Here is a 26668-nt window from a genome sequence, read left to right on the forward strand (position 1 = left end):
TTCATAACACTCCCAGGCGCAGGTGTAGACCAGGCTACCTATTCATATGCTCTGCACTCATCTTCGATCAATACCTACACATCGAGACCAAGGGGCTTCGGGAGGAATTACCAGCCGGAGAATGGTTTCGCAATGTTAATTGATATTTGGTGCGGTTATTTTGTTCTCTCTCATCCATACTTCCCGAGCGCAAATGACTTGACATGGATTGTGGTCGCAGTTAGGGACTTTATTTGTGGAAAATAGAGGAAGAATTGAACACGATGACTGACCAGGTAAGGTGACACAAAAATGTCAGCACTGACCTCACTGTTTTTATGTGCCAAACGTTTTCTTTGAGTTCAGTAGACTATAACAAATTGCATCTTTAAGCTACATACCGGTGCGCTGTATGCTACACAACGTCTTTAGCAGAAAGACTACGGAGCTGGTTTGGGAGCTTCGCGATATGTGGAATTCTAGTAGCACGTGCACGCTGACAAAGCTGTCACTATGTTTACGCGCACAACTCACACTCTCGATCCGCGTTGTCTGTCATCTCCCGAAAGGTGCTGACACATCAATTAGTATTTGTTTCATAAGCAGGCTCATCTCTCTTCTATAATAAATTAGGATCATTATTATGATGTTTTTACAGTATAATTACTCGACATGTTAAATTCGAAACTAAAATGTGATCATCAGTGGGCGAAATAATAGCGGGTCTAATAATTCCACTATAGTGGCAACACCACCAACAGTAGCCTAGCAGCCTGAACAATTTATGTTCTACAGTGGTAATAACATGAGCAAACAGAAGTATAGCAACAAAGCATTGCCTGTAGGCCTACAGTATTGTACTGTAGTATTTTGTTATTGCCCAATGTTCTCTGTGTTACGGTTTGTCCTAGTTTCTCACCTGTCAGTCGATCCTTCTCTGTGTCTTTCTTTATTGCTCTCCTGCATCTCCTTGACAACAAAGACTGTGATTAATTAATTACACCCTTTCAATTATTCGTATTGGTACTGTGCCTGAGTCCAGCAATACACTCTATCCCTGTGTGTCACTGAGTGTAGCTCAGCCACAGGCACACCTGCTCCTGGCTCTGTGCTGGCTCCCAGGGTGAGTGCTCCAGCTAGATGAATTGCTGTACACACACAAAGGTTTAGGTAGGCCTATACGTAGGTGTATGTGTTTACGTTTTGCTTGCATAGAGCCTATAGATGGAGGTCATCTGACTGATCTGCTGCAGTACACACGCTGAATGCTCCCAGAAACACAAACTGATGGCTTTGGTTGTTGTTTAAACCAGAGAACACTGAAGTCTCGATACTGTGTGTGTGTGTTGTGCGTGTTTGCATATGCACACACACACAAATGTTTAGGTAGGCCTATACGAGGTGTATGTGTTTACGTTTTGCTTGCATAGAGCCCATAGCTTACTGTAGACATGTCTATCTGCTTTTGTGTGTGACATGCAGGAGGAGGGCTCATGGACATTTATGTTCTGGACCTATTTTCTGCTAATGGATCCCAGAGTCCCATTGTAACAGTCTTGCTTCCATCCCTGTTCTCGCCCCAACCTGGGCTTGAATCAGGGACCCTCTGAACACATCAACAACCGCTCCCCACGAAGCATCGTTACATTTCACTCCACGAAAGCCGTGGAGCTGATCTGATTGGTCAGAAGACCGATTAGTGTTTAAATGCAGCATTTGCTTCCATAGTAGTAGGCCTACTGTGTCAACTATTTGTGTCAAATGTAACTCTTCTTCTCCTGCATTAACATTCACTCAGCTCCATGCTCATAAGGGTCATGTCCTTTGGGGCGTGTACTCACGACCTACTTTTTGTCTCTCTCAGTACAGTATGTTTCTTACCACCGCTCCCCCTCTGAGAAGAGGAAGCACACCTCTACCAATCAAGCACCAGCTGAGGCGGGAGGAGGCCGTATCAGAGGACCGTGATTGGATAGCAGGGATTGACGAACCATCCACACTGCCAATCAGTGACACTGTTTGCCAGGATGAATCATTTGGTCAGGCGGCGGAGGGGTATCATGGGAGTGCTATAAGGATCGTACTACTTGGGCAGAATGGGGTTGGAAAATCATCGCTGGCTCTGTCCCTGGCTGGACTGTCAGACAGATCTCTGTCGGTGGACTCTGAAACAGCCTGTGGTAAAGTTCTTCAATGTGTGTCTATATTTGTGTGTGGATTGTAGTGTGGGTGCAGTGTGCACGTGGTATCTACTTTATGTCAATCGCATTATGTCAGCCACCACAAAAGACCAACATCATTCTGATTCATGAGGTTGAGAGTTACTTTTCACATTTTCTGAGTGCACTCTAAAGGCAGAGAAATTACAAGATAAACCAAAAAAGCACTCTGTGTCACTAGGCTGTCTGAAAGGTCAGGGTGATAATAACAGCAGTCTTGGGCCAATCACTCAACCAATCAATGCTCCAGCAGAGTGATGGYCACACTGCTCTGTAAGAGGTGCTGCCAGAGACATGTCATGAAGAGTCAGACCACAAAGTATTCATTATGGTTCCTAGAATCCTGGAGAGTCAAGGTATTTGCAACATAGCTATTTCTGGAACCTTAATGCTCTATGTGGGCCACCGTACTGTAGGCTACCATAACCTTGTCCCATATCTGTATGTGCTTCCAACTCCTCAGCCTATCATTGTGTAATACCAGACATGGGCCTCAGTTAACTTTAATCAATAGGCTGAATGTTTTCTTGCATATCCACCTCAAACCATTTATGAGTGTGTGTTATCATGTGTTTGTGTATCACTTTATGTGGAAGCATTGTTGTGTATGTTCATGTGTCATGTTTGGTTACAGGAGAAGGCTACGAGCGCACAGTGTCCGTTGACGATGAGGAGAGTTCAGTGATCATTTATGACAACTGGAAACAGGTATTTAAGGCATTCTCTACACCACAGGTGTCAAAACTCATTCCACGGAGGGACAAGTGTCTGCGGGATTTCATTCCTCCCTTGTACTTGATTGATCAACTAAGGTCACTGATTAGTTACAAACTCCCCTCACCTGGTTGTCTAGGCCTTAATTGGACCCAAATTGAATGGAAATAACAAAAACCAACAAAAATCAGCCCTTCATGAAATGAGTTTGACACCACTGCTCTACATTGTCATTCTACTGCTGTCTATGTGTTCATCTACTTCTCTCTGTACTGTCTGTCTTGTCTTGGTCTCTCTCTCTTTCTCTCTGAATCTATTTCACTTTGCCTTTATGACACTGATTGCATTCCTGTTCATGCCGCTACATTTTGAATAGATAAGCCACCCGGAGACAGTGGCAGCCACAGATTATTTGCCTTTTAGCCTTTTTTTAGCTCTTACTTAGATAACTTGAAATTGCTTTCACATTCATGTGATTTGCTCCAGAGTACAGATATTTGGTGGGTGGTAATGCAGATGATTTGCTCCAGAGTACAGATATTTGGTGGGTGGTAATGCAGATGATTTGCTCAGAGTAACAGTATTTGGTGGGTGGTAATGCAGATGATTTGCCTCAGAGTACAGATATTTGGTGGTGGTAATGCAGATGATTTACTCCAGAGTACAGATATTTGGTGGGTGGTAATGCAGATGATTTGTCCAGAGTACAGATATTTGGTGGGTGGTAATGCAGATGATTTGCTCCAGAGTACAGATATTTGGTGGTGGTAATGCAGATGATTTACTCCAGAGTACAGATATTTGGTGGGTGGTAATGCAGATGATTTGCTCCAGAGTACGATATTTGGTGGGTGGTAATGCAGATGATTTGCTCCAGAGTACAGATATTTGGTGGGTGGTAATGCAGATGATTTACTCCAGGTACAGATATTTGGTGGGTGGTATGCAGATGATTTGCTCCAGAGTACAGATATTTGGTGGGTGGTAATGCAGATGATTTGCTCCAGAGTACAGATATTTGGTGGGTGGTAATGCAGATGATTTACTCCAGAGTACAAGATATTTGGTGGGTGGTAATGCAGATGATTTGCTCCAGAGTACCAGATATTTGGTGGGTGGTAATGCAGATGATTTACTCCAGAGTACAGATATTTGGTGGGTGGTAATGCAGATGATTTGCTCCAGAGTACAGATATTTGGTGGGTGGTAATACAGATGATTTGCTCCAGAGTACAGATATTTGGTGGGTGGTAATGCAGATGATTTGCTTCATTACATGTTTTGATAAATAACCTGAATGCGTACAGTCCTCTCTTTTCTGGCAGAATTTGAAAGGGATTTTAAATGGTCTTAGAATGAGATTGTTTTGTTCTATTCAAATATTTGAGTTATAAAGAGGCTAGAGGAGCACAGCTGGTCTAAGGCGATGTTGTGTGTGTGTGTGTGTGTGTGTGTGTGTGTGTGTGTGTGTGTGTGTGTGTGTGTGTGTGTGTGTGTGTGTGTGTGTGTGTGTGTGTCGCCACCCTGAGGCAGTGGCAGCCAATCATTTACTAGCCCTTTTTATTTCCCTCACTTAGAAAACTTGAAATTGCTTTCAAAGCCCATTCAAAATCCCTTCCAAATTCTGACAGAAGAGAGAGGACTGTACGCATTCAGGCTAATTATTTAAATATGTAATAAAGACATGAATCGGCATTACCACCCTCCAAATATCAGACAGAAAAATTTGAACATGAATGAGATTGTTTTGTCGTATTCAAATATTTGAGTTCTAGAGAAACACAGCTGTACTAAGGCTGATCTGTGTTAATACTGCGTGTGTGTGGGGCACTGAGGATTTCATTATAATAAAGTACACTTGGTAATAGTCTAATATTAACCAGGTAATAGCCTTCTATGATGATGGTACACTCAATGCTGTAGTGTGTACACATGGACTTTATACCAGATGTCCAGGAGTACTCCCTAGTTTACTAAGTGTGAATTATTTAAACCTACAGATGTGGATCTTAATTTTATCATCCTGTTGCAGGACAACTTTCCTAAAATACAGGACATTTAAAACGTGTAGTGTATTTGAGGTATAAAAAGGCTAGAAAAGTTTTTGTCATTTCCACTATGAAATGTCAGACTTGATTTTCCCTTACGAAAAATGTGTCAACCCATACAAAAATGTCCATGAATTATAATCCACATAATAATTCCCATTTCCTGTTGCAGAACGATTTTCCTGCTGTAACAAACTGGTTTAAATTAAGATCCTGCATCAAATAAAAGAAAAGTGTTTGTGACATGCTTCATGACAAAAACGGGTGTAGACGGACAGTGAAATCCTTACTTTCGGGCCCTTCCCAACAATGCAGAGAGAGAAATAATAGAAAAATAATAACGGGTGTAATAAATACATAATGAGTAACGGTAACATGGCTATGCACGGGTACCCGTAACGAGCCAATGTTTAGGGGTATGAGGTATTTGAGGTAGATACAGCACAGTGCCTTCAGAAAGTATTCAGACCCCTTGACTTTTTCCACAATTTGTTACATTACAGCCTTATTCTAAAATTAATTAAATTAATGTTTTTCCTCATCCATCTACACACAATACCCCATAATGACAAATTTTAGCAAATGTACACTACCGCTCAAAAGTTTGGGGTCACTTAGATATTTCGTTGTTTTTGAAAGAAAATTGAATTTTTTGTCCATTAAAATAACATCAAATTAATCAGAAATACAGAGTAGACATTGTTAATGTTGAAAATGACTATTGTAACTGGAAACCGCAGATTTTTTTAAACGGAATATCTACATAGGCGCACAGAGGCCCATTATCAGCAACCATCACTACTGTGTTCCAATGGTACGTTGTGTTAGCTAATCTAAGTTTATTATTTTAAAAGGCTAATTGATCATAAGAAAACCCTTTTGCAATTATGTTAGCACAGCTGAAAACTGTTGTACTGATTAAAGAAGCAATAAAACTGGCCTTCTTTAGACTAGTTGAGTATCTGGAGTATCAGCATTTGTGGGTTCGATTACAGGCTCAAAATGTCCAGAAACAAATAACTTTCTTCTGAAACTCATCAGTCTATTCTTGTTCTGAGAAATGAAGGCTATTCCATGCGAGAAATTGTCAAGAAACTGACGATCTCGTACACCGCMGTGTACTTCTCCCTTCACAGAACAGCACAAACTGTCTCTAACCAGAATAGAAAGAGGAGTGGTAGGCCCCGGTGCACAACTGAGCAAGAGGACAAGTACATGAGTGTCTAGTTTGAGAAACAGACGCCTCACAAGTCCTCAACTGGCAGCTTCATTAAATAGTACCCGCAAAACAGCAGTCTCAACATCAACAGTGAAGAGGCGACTCCGGGATGCTGGCCTTCTAGGCAGAGTTGAAAAAAAAAGCCATATCTCAGAATGGCCAATAAAATGAAAAGATTAAGATGGGCAAAAGAACACACACTGGACAGAGGAACTCTGCCTAGAAGACCAGCATCCCGGAGTCTCCTCTTCACTCTTCACAAAAACCGAGCCATGAGGTCGAAGGAATTGTCCGTAGAGCTCTGAGACAGGATTAAGTCGAGGCACAGATCTGGAGAAGGATACCAAAAAATGTCTGCAGCATTGAACGTCTCCAAGAACACAGTGGCCTCCATCATTCTTAAATGGAAGAAGTTTGGAACCACCAAGACTCTTCCTAGAGCTGGCCGCCCGACCAAACTGAGCAATCGGGGAAAAAGGGCTTTGGTTAAGGGAGGTGATCAAGAACCTGATGGTCACTCTGACAGAGGTCCAGAGTTCCTCTGTGGAGATGGGAGAAACTTCCATAAGGACAACCATCTCTGCAGCACTCCACCAATCAGGCCTTTATGGTAGAGTGGCCAGACGGAAGCCACTCCTCAGTAAAAGGCACATYACAGCCCACTTGGAGTTGCCAAAAGGCACCTAAAGGACTCTCAGACCATGAGAAACAAGATTCTCTGGTCTGATGAAACCAAGATGGAACTCTGGCCTGAATGCCAAGCATCACGTCTGGAGGAAACCTGGCACCATCCCTACGGTGAAGCATGGTGGTGACAGCATCATACTCTGGGGATGTTTTTCAGTGGCAGGAACTGTGAGTCTATTCAGGATTGAGGGAAAGATGAACAGAGCAAAGTACAGACAGATCCTTGATGAAAACTTGCTCCAGAGTGCTCAGMACCTCACCTTCCAACAGAACAACAACCCTAAGCACACAGCCAAGACAACGCAGGAGTGGCTTCGGGACAAGTCTCTGAATGTCCTTGAGTGGCCCAGCCAGAGCCCGGAATTGAACCCAATCGAACGTCTCTGGAGAGACTTGAAAATAGCTGTGCAGTGACACTCCCCATCCAACCTGACAGAGCTTGAGAGGATCTGCAGAGAAGAATGGGAGAAACTCCCCAAAAACAGGTGTGCCAAGCAATTTGCAGAAATATCTAAAAACCTGTTTTTGCTTTGTCATTGTGTGTAGATTGATGACGGGGTGGGAAACACAATTTAATCCATTTTAGAATAAGGCTGTAACGTAAAAAATATATAGATTTTTTACATCGGTAGTGTCGTCGCGCTCAGGGGAACTCCATTTTAAGGCATTTCTCTAAAAGGGAATCAGCTTTCAAGCTTTCTTTCACCTCCTTTTTATCTCGCTGGTCTTGTTTTTTTCAGTAAAGCTGTCTCTTTCTCCTCCCTCCATCTTTTCCCTCTCTTTTCTACAAAAAATCTAATCAAATTGTATTTGTCACATGCGCCAAATACAACAGGTGTAGACGTTACAGTGAAATGCTTACCTACAAGCCCTTAACCAACAATGCAGTTTTCATCTTAAAATCCATCTCCTCTCTCTCTCCTTCTCTCTTGCCCCTCTCGTTCGTGTGCTTCCTTTCTTACTCAGAACGGACCCTTTTTTAGTGTAGTTAAATCTCTCTGAAAGTCAATTACATGTGTTATTCTCTGCATGTTTATACAAGTGCAGGTGTTACGCCATGGCAACATGAGCAGGCCAGTGGGGTTTGGAGCTGCTCCAGCCCAGCAGCAGTAAGGAGAGAGAGCAGACTGGACCAGCTCCCGCTCGCCACAACACACACATACATACACACACACACACATACACACACACAGTCATTCAAACACACTCACCAACACCCTTCTTTCACTGCTGATGCCACGTTGACCCTGACAGCAGCAGCACTGCAACGAATTGTGGGTGTGTGTGCGTACTTGTATGCGTAGCATGCGTGCAGTGTGCACTGGCCCCAGAGGATTTTGCCTAACTCTAGCTAGGCCCCTATTCCATCTGTGTTCCACCCTCCCCAGGTTACCATGGTGACCAGTGAACTGAACAAATCCCCAACATGGATTACATCATGTAGTTGTAGAAGCAGTGGGCTACAAAGCTTCTGGCTTGCAGAGTCGGTGGGAACCACTGGTTTTACTAAAGCTGCATGTGCCTCATCATAACCCAACCAATTATTTMGAGTATTTTGTAGGATAAGAAAACATTTAAATAACTAGATTGTGATTTTAGAGTGGTTCCTTGGTTCCCAGCTGATTCACACCTGCTGCTAGTTGTACCTTTTTCTTCCATGTCAAAGCAACCGAGTCCTACACTATCAGCCGCCATACAGCCACATCATCACAGAACATTTCACAGAGTACACACACACACACACACACAGCGCTCAAAGAATCTACACACCCACAGCGGCGCTCCGAGCTTCTCTTCAGCTAGCCCTGGGACTGGGAGTCTTGACGTCAGGCTTAAATAAGTCATCCAGCTTCCTAAAATAGCCGGCACATGCTTGGCCGGGACCTGGATGTCCTCTACTGTACTATTTGCCATCTTCCGTGTAGATCACTCATGCAGACAATCAGCCACCATCTTTCAGGGCCAATGGGATGTGTTTTGATGGTTGTGAGTTGGTTCTCTAGCACTTCCTCTCTCTATTAACAGGCTGACCACACCTGTCTGCACCACCAGGCTTTTTCGATGCTGGAGGTCTGAGCCAGCTGTGAGCGAATGGATCTCAGTGTAGAGCCATTCATTACTGCACCGGCAAGCCTATCGAAATACACTGTCTGCTGCAAGTGTCTATAATTATTTGACAACTTTAAAGTGCAACATTTATGGTAGAAAACCTTGGAAGCACTTCGGTGTAACGCTCATTCCTTCGACGATAAACGCGAATCTGACCATCACCCCTGGTGAGACAAAACCGCGACTCGTCAGTGAAGAGCACTTTTTGCCAGTCCTGTCTGGTCCAGCGACGGTGGGTTTGTGCCCATTGGCGACGTTGTTGGCGGTAATGTCTGTGAGGACCTGCCTTACAACATGCCTACAAGCCCTCAGTCCAGCCTCTCTCAGCCTATTGCGGACAGTCTGAGCACTGATGGAGGGATTGTGCGTTCCTGGTGTAACTCGGGCAGTTGTTGTTGCCATCCTGTACCTGTCCTGCAGGTGTGATGTTCGGATGTACCGATCCTGTGCAGATGTTGTTACACGTGGTCTGCCACTGCGAGGGCGATCAGCTGTCCATCCATTCTCCCTGTATGGCTGTCTTAGGCGTCTCACAGTACGAACATTGCAATTTATTTCCCTGGCCACATCTGCAGTCCTCATGCCTCCTTGCAGCATGCCTAAGGCACGTTCACGCAGATGAGCAGGGACCCTGGGCATCTTTCATTTGGTGTTTTTCCAGAGTCAGTAGTAAGGCCTCATTAGTGTCGTAAGTTTTCATAACTGTGACCTCAATTGCCTACCATCTGCAAGCTGTTAGTGTCTTAACGACCGTTCCACAGGTGCATGTTCATTAATTCTTGCGAAACAGTGTTTAAATTCTTTACAATGAAGATCTGTAAAGTTATTTGGATTTTTACGAATTATTTTTGAAAGACAGGGTCCTGAAAAAGGGACGTTTCTTTTTTTGATGAGTTTATATGTAGAGCAGTGTTGTGTGTGTCTGAATAGAGGGGTCAGTATCTATTGTTGTGTGTGTCTGTCTGCATAGAGCGGTCAGTATCTAGAACAAATAGATTTGAGTGGTTTTTACAGAGTTTAACATGGGTGTAACGGTTTTCTTCCAGGGGTGAAGGAGAGGACCAAAGTGCAGCGCGGCTAGTGTTAAACATGTTTAATAAAGAACAAGTGAAACACTACAAACAACAATACAAAATAACAAATGTGCAAAAACCGAGACAGACCTATCTGGTGCAGACAATCACAGAGACAGGAAACAAACACCCACAAAATCCAACACAAAACAAGCCTCCTATATATGATTCTCAATCAGGGACAACGATTACCATCTGCCTCTGATTGAGAACCATATTAGGCTGGACATAGAAACAGACAAACTAGACCCACAACATAGAATTCCCACCCATCACGTCCTGACCAACACTAAACAAGCAAAACACATAATAACTCTGGTCAGGACGTTACAATGGGACACAGTATTTGGTAGTTCATTCAGCTATTGCTGAAGAAGCAGCTACTCTTCCTGGGGTCCACATGAAACATGAAACATTACATCATACAGAACACTAATAGACAAGAACAAACAACACACATTTAAAATAAGAACAATGGACCACAGGAAGAGAATGCAGACTGTCTTGAGAGAAATAATATACAGTAAGAGAATGAATTGTATTTTCTTTTGGAATCTTTCATCAGAGAGTCTAAGCATACAAGTCAACTGTATGTCTAGAAATGCATTGGAAATCATTCAGCTTTCTTTGTAAAAAAATATATATATATATATACTTTTACCTTCAAACATATTTGACAAATTATGTCTAATGTCATGTATATTCACCGTTTTCCTGCATTGCATTTACACATTATCCTGAATGAGATTCATGGTGAAAACATCAGGTTTCAGTTGTTTCTGTTTATGGCTTTTACTCAGGAGGCCGTGGTGCATCAGTACTCTTTCTTTGGTGATTATATGGGGACATATGCTAAGTGACAAGTTACCGGACTCTCACAAGCTCACTTTGAGTGTGTGTGTGTGTGCATTGCATGTGAGAGTGTAGTACACGTATGCAAGCTGTAAATAAATGTGTGTGTGTGTGTGTGTGTGTGTGTGTGTGTGTGTGTGTGTGTGTGTGTGTGTGTGTGTGTGTGTGTGTGTGTGTGTGTGGTGTGTGTGTGTGTGTGTGTGTGTGTGTGTGTGTGTGTGTGTGTGTGTGTGGAGGGCAGTATACCATGACAGATGGTCTGAGTGGAACAGAACAGAAACAGAGAGGAGCTTACTGACTAGAAGACAAACACAGTGCTGAGTTATCAAGCATCCCACTGATGGAAAGCCCTTTTATTTTGTCACAGTTACCCTGGAGAGCTCTCTGTCATGACACCGCCCATCCTTCTCCGATGTGGCCGTGTTTCTCTTGGCTGCTTACAAAGATTAGTGGCTGTCTCTCCCTGCTCCACAAAGCCCGCTAGTCCCACTCCACTACCCCATCTCCTCCCTCCTCTCATCCCCCTCCACTCCTCTCGTCTCTCATCCCTCCCCTCTCCTCCCCCTGCACCAAGCCCTGACGGTGACAGGTGGCCAGGCTCACTTCCGCGCCGCTAACTCCCCTCCCTCCTCCAGAGAGAGATGGAGTGGGTTCCGGAGACCATGGATTCCCTGCTGTGGGGTACAATCCTCTTTGGCTTGTAGGAGCTGGGAAATTTTCAGGTGGATGCTCTCCAGAGGGTTGAAATTTACCTTCAGATCCATGTGGATGTAGGGCACACAGACTGAAACAGACACAGTCAGACAGGGCTGGCAATGGTGGGTTAAGAAAGGGGGCTGGCAGCTCTTCTCCTTCTGTGTGCCTGAGTGAGTGAGTGAATCAGAGAGGCCTGTCCTCCAGAGCCACAGTTTACTATACAGGCCAGGACTAGATGGGGGGAGACATCATTTAAGCCCAGTGCTTCAGTGGGGAGTGGCCACCACTAAAAGGGTCAGAAGTCTCAAACTGAAGCAGGAAGTTCACAAGGGCACAATGTGTTGTGTTGGATTTAGGACAAAGCCCCTGCGAGTCCACTCAGCAGAGAACCTAAAGTAGGATTAAAATAAGCGTTATGCCAGGTGGTGAGGGATAAGAACTGGCACAATAGTACTGATTTACAATGATTCAAATTCAGAATTTCAGAGCTGGGTAATCATCTTAAATCCTCCCTCTGATATAAGCGTTCATTATGTTACATGCATTACAACAAGGTAGGTTGTAGCCTGGGTGGTGTAGTGGTCAATATACATGTTTACGTGGGTTTGAATCCAGCCCACTCTTTACCTTTCTTTCTCTCAGTCTCTACGCTATCCAACAAAACATAAAAAATGCTAAATATATTTATATAAACATAATGTAGGTTGTTGAGAAGAGAACAAGTGTGTATCAGTGTCATTAATGTGTGTGTGTGTGTGTGCGTGTGTGTGATGCAGGACCTGTCCACGCTGCAGTGTGAGGTGGTTGTCCTGGTGTTCTCGGTGACTGACAGGAGGAGTTTCCAGCGCACTGCACAGCTCCGCCTCATCCTCAGGGAGTCACTGCCCCACACTCCCATCATCCTCGTGGGCAACAAGAGTGACCTTGTCCGTTGTCGAGAGATCAGCACAGAGGGTAGGGAGGACATCCTCGCTATAATGTAACACACATACACACCGTTATCACATGAGTGCCCAAGGCATATATTTTTAACGTGCCTCCTGTCAATCAATCTAAGGGTCTCTCCTTTCCACCTTGTGACACCATTCTCATGTAATCACCTACAGTGCAGTGTACAGATATAATACAGTATTGCATGCAAATGTATAAAATACTTACTTACAGTCGATACAATATAACCCCCACCCCTTTTCCCAACCATTCTCATCATAACACCTGCAATGTCTCAGTACAGTATGGTTGAGGTTGGCACAGGAGTGAAAATCCATTCCTGTCCCTTCTTGTCCTGTCAATTTTTTTACCGTACTGTCTTGATCCTGCAACAGTTTTATAACGGCAGAACTTTCCTGTCCCGCCCAATAAAAATCACTCCTATTCCATCCCGTGCAAATTTTTACACTCAGAAATCAGCTCTGCAGATATCATCTCTGCATGTGAGTAGCCATAGCAACTGCTCCCTTTTGGCTGCCGCTTAGAGCTCACGAGACAGTTGCCTGCCATGCACACACAGCCGATAACAACCACATTATGAGATTTTTACGATGAAGGCAGCCTCACTACTTAGTCGGAATAACTCAATTTCTCTCTTAAAGGCTTCATCATTCACTGACATAGGTTGGCATCTGAGGTAAAGTAGTGAGTGCGCAGTAGCCATGTCTACAACTGGAGCGAAATGACAATACATTTTTTATAGGTTTTTATTAAGTAAACTACACTACCGTTCAAACGTTTGGGGTCACTTAGAAATGTCCTTGTTTTTGAAAGAAAAGCACATTTTTTGTCCATTTAAAATAACATCACTTTGATCAGAAATAGAGTGTAGACATTGTTAATGTTGAAAATGACTATTGTAGCTGGAAACGGCAGATTTTTTATGGACTATCTACATAGGCGTACAGAGGCCCATTATCAGCAACCATCACTCCTGTGTTCCAATGGCACGTTGTGTTAGCTAATCCAAGTTTATCATTTTAAAAAGTGAATTGATCATTAGAAAACCCTTTTGCAATTATGTTAGCACAGCTGAAAACTGTTGTACTGATTAAAGAAGCAATAAAACTGGCCTTTAGACTAGTTGAGTATCTGTAGCATCAGCATTTGTGGGTTCAATTACAGGCTCAAAATGMCCAGAAACAAATAACTTTCTTCTGAAACTCATCAGTCTATTCTTGTTCTGAGAAATGAAGGCTATTCCATGCGAGAAATTGTCAAGAAACTGACGATCTCGTACACCGCTGTGTACTTCTCCCTTCACAGAACAGCACAAACTGTCTCTAACCAGAATAGAAAGAGGAGTGGTAGGCCCCGGTGCACAACTGAGCAAGAGGACAAGTACATGAGTGTCTAGTTTGAGAAACAGACGCCTCACAAGTCCTCAACTGGCAGCTTCATTAAATAGTACCCGCAAAACACCAGTCTCAACTCCAACAGTGAAGAGGTGACTCCGGGATGCTGGTCATCGTCATGGTTAATCTATTCTGGGCCTCTGTATTATGCCAATTATCTCTCATATCTGTATTTCACAGATAAACTGTTTATCTGTGATCACCAAAAATCTATTTCTGGCTGCTTTGAGGAGCAATATGGGAAGATGCATGTTTTCAATTGCAATCTCCTTATGGGAGAAAAAATGGAACTGTTATTGTTACCTCAAGAACGCATAAGTATCATTTTGGCTTGGTGATGTTAGGCTCTATTCAATCCATATTATGGAAGTTCAGAGTGATTTAAATTTAAAGGCAATGTTCCTGCGTTCGTGGAGACTACATTCACGGTAAATCCTGAATATGTTGGCTCAATCTTAAATGACCTTTAAATGTATATTGCACAATCTGTAACATATACAGATTGAAAAGAGCCCTTACTGTGAAATGGCTTCCAGTGGGTTTAAGAGCAAACATTTAGGGCCGGGAAATTATGTTGACTACCTTTGGATAATGGTGCCGGAGGGGATGGCTGCCGTTACGGGCTCCTAACCAACGGTGCTATTTTGTTCATTTTTTCTCATTGTTTGTAACTTATTTTGTACATAATGCTGCTGCTACCGTCTCTCATGACTGAAAAGAGTTTCTGGATATCAGAACAGCGACTACTCACCTCGAACTGGATGAAGATATTTTCTTTAATGAGTCCGATGCGAAGGATATACTGCTTCCCCGAGACCAGGCCCTACTCCCCGTCATTCGCGTGAAGGAAAGACGAAAATACAGGTGACGGAGATCGGGGTGCCTTGTGAGAATTCGTCGGAGAGTGGGTATCCCGCCTCTACCATCCGTTCTATTGGCCAAAATGCAATCACTCCATTCGCGAWTATCCTTCCAACGGGACATTAAAAACGGTAATATCTTATGTTTCACGAGTCGTGGCTGAACGACGACATGGATAATATAGAGCTGGCTGGGTTTTCCCTGCATCGGAAGGACAGAACAGCTATGTCTGGTTAGAAGAGGGGTGGGGGTGTGTGTCTATTTGTAAATAACAGCTGGTACACAATGTCTAATATTAAAGAAGTCTAAAGGTATTGCTCGCCTGAGGAAGAGTACCTCATGGTAAGCTGTAGACCACACTATCTACCAAGAGAGTTTTCATCTATATTATTCGTAGCCGTCTATTTATCACCACAAACCGATGCTGGCACTAAGACTGCACTCAACGAGCTGTATAATGCCATAAGCAAACAAGAAAATGCTCACCCAGAAGCGCCGCTCCTTGTGGCCGGGGACTTTAATGCAGTAAAACTTACATATGTTTTACCTCATTTTTACCAGCATGTCACGTGCAACCAGAGGGAAAAAAACTCTAGACCAAATTTACTCCACACACAGAGACGCATACAAAGCTCTCCCTCGCCCTCCATTTGGCAAATCTGACCATAATTCTATTTTCCTGATTCCTGCTTACAAGCAAAAACTAAAGCAGGAAGTACCAGTGACTCGCTCAATGCCCTCAGACAAACCATCAGTACAGGACTAAGATTGAATCCTACTACACCGGCTCTGATGCTCGTCGGATGTGGCAGTGCTTGCAAACTATTCTGGACTTCAAAGGGAAACCCAGCCTCGAGCTGCCCAGTGACACGAGCCTATGAGACGAGCTAAATGCCTTTTATGTTCGCTTCAAGGCAAGCAACACTGAAGCATGCATGAGAGCACCAGCTGTTCTGGACAACTGTGTGATCACGCTCTCCGTAGCCGCTGTGAGCAAGACCTTTAAACAGGTCAACATTCACAAGAACGGGGGCCAGACGGAATACCAGGACGTGTACTCAGAATGCGCGCGAACCAACTGGCAAGTGTCTTCACTGACATTTTCAACCTCTCACTGACCGAGTCTGTTATACCTACATGTTTCAAGCAGACCACCATAGTCCCTGTTTCCAAGATAGCGAAGGTAACCTGCCTAAATGACTACCGCCCCATGGCACTCACATCAGTAGCAATGAAGTGCTTTGAAAGGCTGGTCATGACTCACATCAACACCATCATCCTGGAAACCCTACACCTATTCAATTCGCATACCGTCCCAAAAGATCCACAGATGACACAATTTCATTCGCACTCCACACTGCCCTTTCCCACCTGGAAAAAGGAACACCTATGTGAGAATGCTGTTCGTTGACTACAGCTCAGCGTTCAACACCATAGTGCCCACAAAGCTCATCCCTAAGCTAAGGACCCTGGGACTAAACACTTCCCTCTACTAGATCATGGACTTCCTGACTGGCTGCCCCCAGGTGGTAAGGAGAAGCAACAACACATCTGCCGCGCTGATCCTTAACACTGGGGTCCCTCAGAGGTGCGTGCTTAGTCCCCTCCTGTACTCCCTGTTCACCCACGACTACATGGCCAAGAACGACTCCAACACCATCATTAAGTTTACTGACAACACAACAGTGGTAGGCCTATTCACAGACAATGAGACATTCTATAGGGAGGAGGTCAGAGACCTGGCAGTGTGGTGCCAGGACAACAACGTCTCCCTCAATGTGAGCAAGACTAAGGAGCTGATCGTGGACTACAAGAAAAGGAGGGCCAAACAGGCCCCCATTTAACATCGATGGGGCTGTAGTAGAGCGGGTCGAGAGTTTCAAGTTCCTTGGTGTCCACATCACCAACAAACTATCATGGTCCAAACACACCAAGACAGTCGTGAACAAGGCACGACAACACCATTTCCCCCACAGGAGACTGAAAAGATTTGTCATGGGTCCCCAGATCCTCAAAAAGATCTACAGCTGCACCATCGAGAGCATCCTGACCGGTTGCATCACCGCCTGGTATGGCAACTGCTATGGCAACTGTCTCTGTATACATTTCCGTGATTACAATGCAAAACTCATAGCAAAACTCATAGTCACATAGCCTACAGTAAGCAACAGAAAACCCTTTTATTATTATTCTATCAATGAAAGCAGTGACCTCTACGTACTTGTAGAGGTGTTTATGGACACGTGGCTCTCCCTCCTATCTTATCCCTCGCTGGGGGAATTCAGCTGTATGCCTCCTGTCTTCTGTTGTTATTTGGATTATCTCTCTAGCACAGAGGACTGGTGTCACTATCTTTACACTCATGCAAGCACCCACACACGCACCCGCACAAACTTGACATAAGCACGCCAGCCGCAATCACTATGCACACACTCTCACACCTCTCTCTCCCCTCTCAGTGTGTGTGGGGGGGGTGACACTGCCTGTGCCATGTGTGGAAGGCTGTGATAAGGAGCGTCAGAGAAGAGAGAGGAGAAATGACTGGGGTGTCTATGCTACAAGGGGCTGTTGCAGGGGTGTGAATAAAAGTGATTGAATCGACAGGTGTAAGAGTCGGTATTTGTTACATGTGTGGGTGTGAGACCTTGTTTTGGGTGAAACATTTTTTGTTTAGTATAGGTTGTCCAGAGAGAGTAGTGTGTGTGGTGGTGTGGTTGTGGGTGGTTGTGGTGTGTGGTGTTGTGGTGTGTGGCTGTGTGTGTGTGTGTGTGTGTGTGTGTGTGTGTGTGTGACACAGAGAGAACCACAGTAATGATGTGGTCATCGATGTGGAAATGCTACATCTGTGTTTTGTATCCATCGATCTACGGTATTCTGAGCCCTGACTCCCTGTCCGATATTGGAGCCTGAATAAGGAAGAAAACTTGCCTGGCTGGTGGACTACTTAACATTGACTGTATTGTTTGGTGCCTGTGGTTGAGATATGGGTTTAGGTCATAGAATGTATTTATGGTATTGCTGTGGCACAGTTATTTCTCTCTCCCTTCTCTTTCTCTTACTATGTATATATACAGTGAATTCGGAAAGTATTCAGACCCCTTGACTTTTTGCACAGTTTGTTACGTTACAGCCGTATTCTAAAAGGGATTAAATCGTTTTTTCCCCCTCATCAATCTACACACAATACCCCATAATGTCAAAGCAAAAATAGTTTTTTTGAAATTTTTGCAAATGTATTAAAACCAATAAACGGAAATATCACATTTACATAAGTATTCAGTACTTTGTTCAATCACCTTCGGCAGTCATTACAGCCTCGATTCTTCTTGGGTATAATGCTACAAGCTTGGCACATCTGTATTTGGGGAGTTTCTCCCATTCTTCTCTGCAGATCCTCTCAAACTCTGTCAGGTTGGATAGGGAGCATCACTGCACAGCTATTTTCAGATCTTTCCAGAGATGTTAGATCGGGTACAAGTCCCAACTCTGTCTGGGCAACTAAAGGACATTCATAGACTTGTCCCAAAGCCACTCCTGTGTTGTCTTGGCTGTGTGCTTAGAGTCATTGTCCTGTTGTAAGGTGAACCTTCACCCAGTCTGAGGTCCTGAGTGCTCAGGAGCAGGTTTTCATAAAGGATTTCTCTGTACTTTGCTCCGTTCATTATTCCCTCAATCCTGATTAGTCTCCCAGTCCCTGCTGCTGAAAAACATCCCCTCAGCATGATGCTGCCACCGCCATGTTTCACTGTAAGGATGGTGCCAGGTTTCCTCCAGACGCGACCCTTGGCATTCAGGCCAAAGAGTTCAATCAATCAAATGTATTTAGAAAGCCCTTTTTACATCAGCAGATGTCACAAAGGTCTATACAGAAACCCAGCCTAAAACTCCAAACAGCAAGCAAAGCATATGTAGAAGCACGGTGGCTAGGAAAAACTCCCTAGAAAGGCCAAAACCTAGGAAGAAACCTAGAGAGAAACCAGGCTCTGAGGGGTGGCCAGTCCTCTTCTGGCTGTGCCAGAAGAGTACATGGCCATTTAAGGCCAGATTGTTCTTCAAGATGTTCAAACATTCATAGATGACCAGCAGGGTCAAATAATAATCCCAGTGGTTGTAGAGGGTGCAACAGATCAGTACCTCAGGAGTAAATGTCAGTTGGCTTGTCATAGCCGAGCATTCAGAGGTCGAGACAGCAGGTGAGGTAGAGAGAGAGATTCGAAAACAGCAGGTCCGTGACAAGGTAGAATGTCCGGTGAACAGGTCAGGGTTCCCTAGCCACAGGCAGAACAGTTGAAACTGGAGCAGCAGCACGACCAGGTGGACTGGGGACAGCCAGGAGTTATCAGGCTAGGTAGTCCTGAGGCATGATCCTAGAGCTCCGGTCCTCCGGGAGGGAGAGAGAGAGAATTAYAGGGAGCATACTTAAATTCACACAGGACACCAGATAAGACAGGAGAATTTCACCAGATATAACAGACTGACTCTAGCCCCCCGGAACATAGACTATTGCAGCATAGATACTTGAAACTGAGACGGGTGGGTCCGGGGACACTGTGTCCCTGTACGACGATACTCCCGGACAGGGCCAACCAGGCAGGATATAACCCCACCCACTTTGCCAAAGCACAGCCCCCACACCACTAGAAGGATATCAACAGACCACCAACTTACAACCCTGAGACAAGGCTGAGTATAGCCCACGAAGATCTCCCCCACCGCACAAGCCCGAGGGGGAGCAAAACCGGACAGGAAGATCACGTCTGTGACTCAACCTACTCAAGTGGGAGGGCATGGAACCTCCTAGGGAGGACATGGAAGAATCTCAGTGGACAGCCCTTGCTGTCTCTGCTGGCCAGGCAGTGACAGCAAGGGCAGTTCGTCGCTCCAGTGCCTTGCCGTTCACCTTCGCACCTCTGGGCCAGACTACACTCAATCATAGGACCTACTGAAGAGATGAGTCTTCAGTAAAGACTTAAAGGTCAAGACTGAGTCTGCATCTCTCACATGGGTAGGCAGACCATTCCATAAAAATGGTATAGGAGAAAGCCCTGACTCCAGCAGTTTGCTTAGAAATTCTAGGGACAATAAGGAGGCCTGCATCTTGTGTTCGTAGCATACGTTTAGGCATGTACGGCAGGACCAAATCGGAGATATAGGTAGCAAAGCCCATGTAATGATTTGTAGGTTAGCAGTAAAACCTTTAATTAATAAGGCTAGGCGTCCCGGTGAAAAAYAATTATGGATATGAAACATTTAGGTACATACAAGTGTCTTATATCGGTTAAAAACTTAAATTCTTGTTAATCTAACTGCACTGTCCGATTTACAGTAGGCTTTACAGCGAAAGCATGCCATGCCATTGTTTGAGGACGGAGCCCTACATCAAAATATTTTTCCACCCGCACAGGTTTCATAAATTCACATATAGCGATTAAATATTCACTTACTTTTTGAAAATTTTCCTCTGATTTGTCATCCAAAGGGTCCCAGCTACAACATGTAGTGTCGTTTTGTTAGATAAAATCCTTCTTTATATCCCAAAAAGTCTGTTTAGTTGGRGCCATCGATTTGAGTAATCCACTCGTTCAACATGCAGAGAAAGGAATCCAAAAACTACCGCTAAACTTTGTTAAAACAAGTCAAAATATGTTTCTATCCAATCCTCAGATACCCTAAAATGTAACTAAACTATAATATTTCATACGGAAAGAAGTATGTTCAATAGGAAAACGATATTAGCAGGTGCGTGCCCTCCTCATCACGACGCATACATGAGTTTCCAAGTCTGTATCCCTGTGGTAAAACTCATAATTCTTCCTCGTTTTGGAAGAAACAAGCCAAAGACTACTGACACCCAGTGGAAGCCATAGGAATTGCATACTGGGAGCTAGATTGCATTTTTTCCCTATACATTCTATTGGAAGAGCATGGGCTCTCCAAAAAAATTATATGTTGGTTTTTCTTTTGGATTTTCTCCTACCATATCTATTGTGTTATAGTCTCCTACATTATTTTAACATTTCTACAAACTTCAAAGTGTTTTCTTTCCAACGGTACCAATTATATGCATATCCTGGCTTCAGGGCCTGAGCAACAGGCAGTTTACTTTGGGAAATTGAGAAAAAAGGGCCTAGCCCTAACAAGTTTTAAATTAGCCCTAGCCTTAACATGAAGCCAATGTAGAGAGGCTAGCATTGGAGTAATATGATAAAAAAAATTGGGTTCTAGTCAGGATTCTAGCAGCCATGTTTAGCACTAACAGAAGTTTATTTAATGCTTTATCTGGGTAGCCAGAGAGTAGAGCATTGCAGTAGTCTAATCTACAAGTGACAAAAGCATGGATTAGCTTTTCTGCATCATTTTTGGACAAAAAGTTTCAGATTTTTGCAATGTTACGAATATGGAAAAACGCTGTCCTTGAGATATTCTTGATATGTTCGTCAAAAGAGAGATCAGTGTCCAGAGTAACGCCGAGGTCCTTCAGTTTTATTTGAGACGACTGTACAACTATCAAGTGGCGCAGCGGTCTAAGGCACTGCATCTCAGTGCTTGAGGTGTCACTACAGACACCCTGGTTTGAATCCAGGCTGTATCACAACTGCCCGTAATTCGGAGTCCCATAAGGGCGGTGCACATTTGGCCCAGCATTGTCCGGGTTTGGCTGGTGTAGGCCGTCATTGTAAATAAGAATTTGTTATTAAATTACTTGCCTATTTAAATAAAAGGTTAAAAAAAATCTAAATAAAGATGAATTGTCAGATCCAACAGCAGATCTCTTTGTTTCTTGGGACCTAGAACTAGCATCTCTGTTTTGTCCGAGTTTAAAAGTAAAACATTTGCCGACATCCACTTCCTTATGTCTGAAACACAGACTTCCAGGTAGGCAATTTTGGGGCTTCGAAATGTACAGTCAAGTGTTGTCCGCATAGCAGTGAAAGTTGACATTGTGTATACGAACGACATCACCAAGAGGTAGAATATATAGTGAAAACAATAGTGGTCCTAAAACGGAACCTTGAGAGAACTTACAATTGATTTGTCAGAGGGGATTTGTACTACTATCTGTACTTACTGGTGGCACAGACGCTGTTTCATCCTTTCCTACACTTAAATGACCCTTGCCTAACGATTGCGTCTGAAGCTGGGCTTGCAGCARGGCTATCATCGCCATAAGGCGATAGTTCTCCTGTATATTATGAGTACAGCGACTGCTGTTGGTAAATGTATTAAAAGTAAAAAASTAAAAAACAAAAAACAAATAGTCAAGTAGCAACAAACAGCACAACAGCACTGAGACAAGTCCGGAAGTTGAGGGCGCAGCAACAAGGTGGGGGCTAAGCAACTAATCAATCTCTGATCAATCTCAGACCTAGAGAATCTTGTTTTCCACCATAATTTGCAAATAAATTCATTAAAAATCCTACAATGATTTTCTGGATTTTTTTTCTCTCATTTTGTCTGTCATAGTTGAAGTGTACCTATGATGAAAATTACAGGCCTCATCTTTTTAAGTGGGAGAACTGCACATAATCTGGTGGCTCCTACTCTAATACTTTTTGCCCACTGTGTGTATATATATATATTACCCTGCTCAAAAAAATAAAGGACCACTTAAACAACACATGTAACTCCAAGTCAATCAACTTCTGTGAAATCAAACCTGTCCACTTAGGAAGCAACACTGATTGACAATAAATTTCACATGCGTTGTGCAAATGGAATAGACAAAGGTGGAAATTATAGGCATTAGCAAGACACCCCCAAAAGGAGTGATTCTGCAGGTGGTGCCACAGACCACTTCTCAGTCCTATGCTTCCTGGCTGATGTTTTGGTCACTTTTGAATGCTGGCGGTGCTCTCACTCAATTGGTAGCATGAGCGGAGTCTACACCCACACAAGTGGCTCAGGTAGTGCAGTTCATCCAGGATGACATCAATGCGAGCTGTGGCAAAAAGGTTTGCTGTGTCTGTCAGCGTAGTGCCAGAGCATGGAGGCGCTACCAGGAGACAGGCCAGTACATCAGGAGACGTGGAGGAGGCCGTAGGAGGGCAACAACCCAGCAGCAGGACGCTACCTCCGCTTTGTGCAAGGAGGTGCACTGCCAGAGCCCTGCAAATGACCTCCAGCAGGCCACAAATGTGCATGTGTCAGCATATGGTCTCACAAGGGGTCTGAGGATCTCATCTCGGTACCTAATGGCAGTCAGGCTACCTCTGGCGAGCACATGGAGGCTGTGCGTCCCCACAAAGAAATGCCACCCCACCACCATGACTGACCATCGCCAAACGGTCATGCTGGAGGATGATGCAGGCGGCAGAACTTCTCCACGGCGTCTCCAGACTCTGTCACGTCTGTCCCATGTGCTCATGTGCTCAGTGTGAACCTGCTTTCAACTGTGAAGAGCACAGGGCGCCAGTGGCGAATTTGCCAATCTTGGTGTCTCTGGCAAATGCCAAAACGTCCTGCACAGTGTTGGTCTGTAGCACAACCCCACCTGTGGACGTCGGGCCCTCATACCACCCTCATGGAGTCTGTTTCTGACCGTTGAGCAGACACATGCACATTTGGCCTGCTGGAGTCATTTTGCAGGCCGCTGGCAGTGCACCTCCTTGCACAAAGGCGGAGGTAGCGGTCCCTGCTGCTGGGTTGTTGCCTCCTACGGCCTCCTCCACGTCTCCTGATGTACTGGCCTGTCTCCTGGTAGGCCTCCATGCTCTGGACACTACGCTGACAGACACAGCAAACCTTTTTGCCAAGCTCGCATTGATGTGCATCCTGGATGACTGCACTACCTGAGCCACTTGTGTGGTTGTAGACTCCGTCTCATGCTACAATTGAGTGAGAGCACCGCCAGCATTCAAAAGTGACCAAAACATCAGCCAGGAAGCATAGGAACTGAGAAGTGGTCTGTGGTCACCACCTGCAGAATCACTCCTTTTTTGGGGTGTCTTGCTAATTGCCTATAATTTCCACCTTTTGTCTATTCCATTTGCACAACAGCATGTGAATTTTATTGTCAATCAGTGTTGCTTCCTAAGTGGACAGTTTGATTTCACAGAAGTGTGATTGACTTGGAGTTACATTGTGTTGTTGTTAAGTGTTCCCTTTATTTTTTGAGCAGTGTATATATATATATATATATATAATATATAATATATATATATATATATATATATATTATGTTATTCATTCATTAGCTAATTGGGGTCGAAGTGTACCACTTAATTGGGAAGGACAGGCTCTTGTATGGCTGGAGTGGAATAGGTGGAATGTGTATACATCCAACAGTTTGATGCCATTCATTCGCTTTGTTCCAGCCATTAATTATGAGCCGTCCTCCCACCGAGCTTTCACTGAGCTCTTAACCACCGTTAATGAACACAATACTGTTGTTTAATATCTACTTCTCCTCTAATGCTTAGTTGCCTTCTCCCACTCCTCGTCCCCTCCTCACTCTTCCACCGTCCCTCTCCTTGTCCACTCCTCCTCCCCTCTGACACCCTCCTCCTCTGTCACCCCTCGCACCTCCCTCCTCCTCTGTCACCTCCTCCTCCCTCTGTACACCCCTCCTCCCTGTCACCTCTCTCTCCTCCTCCCTCTGTCACCCTCCTCCCATCGTCCCTCTGTCACTCTGTCACTCCTCCCTCGCTCCCCCCCCTCCCCTCCCTCTGTCACCTCCTCCTCTCTGTCACCCCTCCTGCTCCTCCTGTCCCTCCCTCCTCCCCTCTGACACCCCCTGTCCTCTGTCACCTCCTCCTCCCTCTGACACCCTCCTCCCTCTTTCACCCCTCCTCCCTCTGTCACCCCTCCTCCCTCTGACACCCTCCTCCCTCTTTCACCCTCTCTCTCCCTCTGTCACTCCCTCTTCCCTCTGTACCCCCTCCTCCCTCTGTCACCCCTCCCCTCCTCCCTCTGTACCTCCCCTCCTCTGTCACCCCCTCCTCCTCTGTCACCCCCTCCTCCCTCTGCACACACCCCTCCTCCCTCTTTCCACCTCCCCCTCCTCCTCCTCTGTCACTTGCCCTCTTCCCTCTCTCCTCCCCTACTCCCTCTCTCCTTCTTTGTCCCTGCTCTCTCTCTCTCTCGCTCGCTCTCCTCTCTACTCCCCTCCTCTATCCTCTTCCCACCTCAGCCACTGCCACCACAACACTATGATCTCACGGTGGTCTCATCTTATTGCGGCTCATCCCTGCAGCTCATCCCCTTTAATGGAGCGGCTCAGCTCCATTCAAATTTTCATTCCGCTCTTAACAGGTTAAGACTCCATTCAATCAGCTGTTATATGTAGTAGATATTAGGATAAGCCCAACTGATCTGATTGGGGATTTTTTTCCTTTCCACTAAACATGGCTGTCATGGTATCTCTCTATTGCTACATCCCTCGCCCCTCTCTCTGTGTTACAGAGGCCCACTCCAGTGCCATGATATATGACTGCCAATATCTGGAGCTGTCTGCCTCCCTGGACCACGGTACCACCGAGCTGCTGGAGGGGGCAGTGAAGGCTGCCAGGGGTGACTGTGTGGGGCCAGGCTGGACGGAGGGGGACCCCGGGGCGGGGCGCAGGGAGAGCCTGACCAGCAAGGCCAAGCGCTTCCTGACTGGCCTGGTGCCACGCTCCTACGGCCGAGGAGACAGGGACCGAGGCCAATACAGGGAGATGAGCAGACACCGGGGCAGCAAGATCCTCCGACAGAAATCACGCTCCTGCCATGACCTCAGTGCAATGTGACACACCAGACAGACAGAGAGAGGGGATGGGAGGTGTGTGAAAAGGGGAAAGAATGAAGGAGGACAACGGGGGATGGGAGATAAGTAATGGAAGGGGAAAGGAAGAGGAGGATGGTGAGAAGTGTAGAGGAAGAAAGACTAGTGGAAGATACACAAAGGAGAGCGAGAGAGAGAGAGAGAGAGCAGAGGACAACCTGGTTAGAAATGAGGCAGTACCTGAGGGGGAGAGAATGAAAGAGAGGTGAAGTCATCGGAATTGCAAGATGAGATGGATATGAGACGACTCATAACGCAATGAGAGAGAAAAAAACTATGAAGAGTGATATTGGAGAAAGATTAATGAATCAAGTAGGAAAACGGTGATTGGAAAATGTGCAAGATGGAAAAGAATTGGTCACAAATTAATACACCCAAGAGGCATGTAGTGTCTGATTATGTAGAGACTGATAGAGATCTAATGTAGACCTAATGATTATGTAGAGACTGATAGAGATCTAATGTAGACCTAATGATTATGTAGAGACTGATAAGATCTTCAATGTAGACCTAATGATTATGTAGAGACTGATAGAGATCTAATGGAGACCTATGATTATGTAGATAGAGTCTAATGTAGACCTATGATTATCGTAGAGACTGAAGGAGATCTAATGTTAGACCTAATATTTGAGAGACTGATAGAGATTCTAATGTAAGACCTAATGATTATGTAGAGACTGATAGAGATCTATGTAGACCTAATGAGTTATGTAGAGACTGATGGATCAGTAATGAATGTTATGTACTTCTAAGTAGATAATGATTTGTAGAGACTGATTAGAATCTAATGTAGACTAATGATTATGTAGAGACTGATAGAGATCAATGAAGAGCCTAATGATTAATGTAGAGACTGATAGAGATCTAATGTTAGCTAGATTATGTAGAGACTGATAGAGATCTAATGTAGACCTAATGATTATGAGAGACTGATAGAGATCCTAATGTGAGACCTAATGATTATGTAGAGACTGATAGAGATTCTAATGTAGACCTAATGATTTAAGACTGATAGAGATCTAATGTAGACCTAATGATTATGTAGAGACTGATAGAGATCTAATAGACCTAATCCCCTGTTTTAAAAAGCATATCCCTTTG

The 26668-nt window shown here is 44.6% G+C and overlaps 1 protein-coding gene across 1 annotated transcript; it reads left to right on the plus strand.

The window, feature by feature from the left end:
* Nucleotides 1–26107, plus strand: LOC111957152 (GTP-binding protein REM 2-like). Its single transcript, XM_023977891.2, has 5 exons — nt 1–275; nt 1844–2159; nt 2833–2906; nt 12373–12550; nt 25204–26107. Exons 1-5 carry the CDS (start codon nt 264–266, stop codon nt 25527–25529), a joined length of 906 nt encoding a protein of 301 aa, XP_023833659.1. The 5' UTR covers nt 1–263; the 3' UTR covers nt 25530–26107.
* Nucleotides 26108–26668: the final 561 nt, after the last annotated feature.

This window comes from Salvelinus sp. IW2-2015, linkage group LG32, assembly GCF_002910315.2.
Source record: "Salvelinus sp. IW2-2015 linkage group LG32, ASM291031v2, whole genome shotgun sequence".
NCBI classification, from domain to species: Eukaryota; Metazoa; Chordata; class Actinopteri; order Salmoniformes; family Salmonidae; genus Salvelinus; species Salvelinus sp. IW2-2015.

Bases quoted from the DNA above. Each gene is read 5' to 3' on its own strand.
- LOC111957152 (XM_023977891.2), top strand. The intron at 2,160-2,832 runs GTAAAGTTCTTC...GTTTGGTTACAG, and splicing joins GGACTCTGAAACAGCCTGTG to GAGAAGGCTACGAGCGCACA. The intron at 2,907-12,372 runs GTATTTAAGGCA...TGTGTGATGCAG, and splicing joins TTTATGACAACTGGAAACAG to GACCTGTCCACGCTGCAGTG.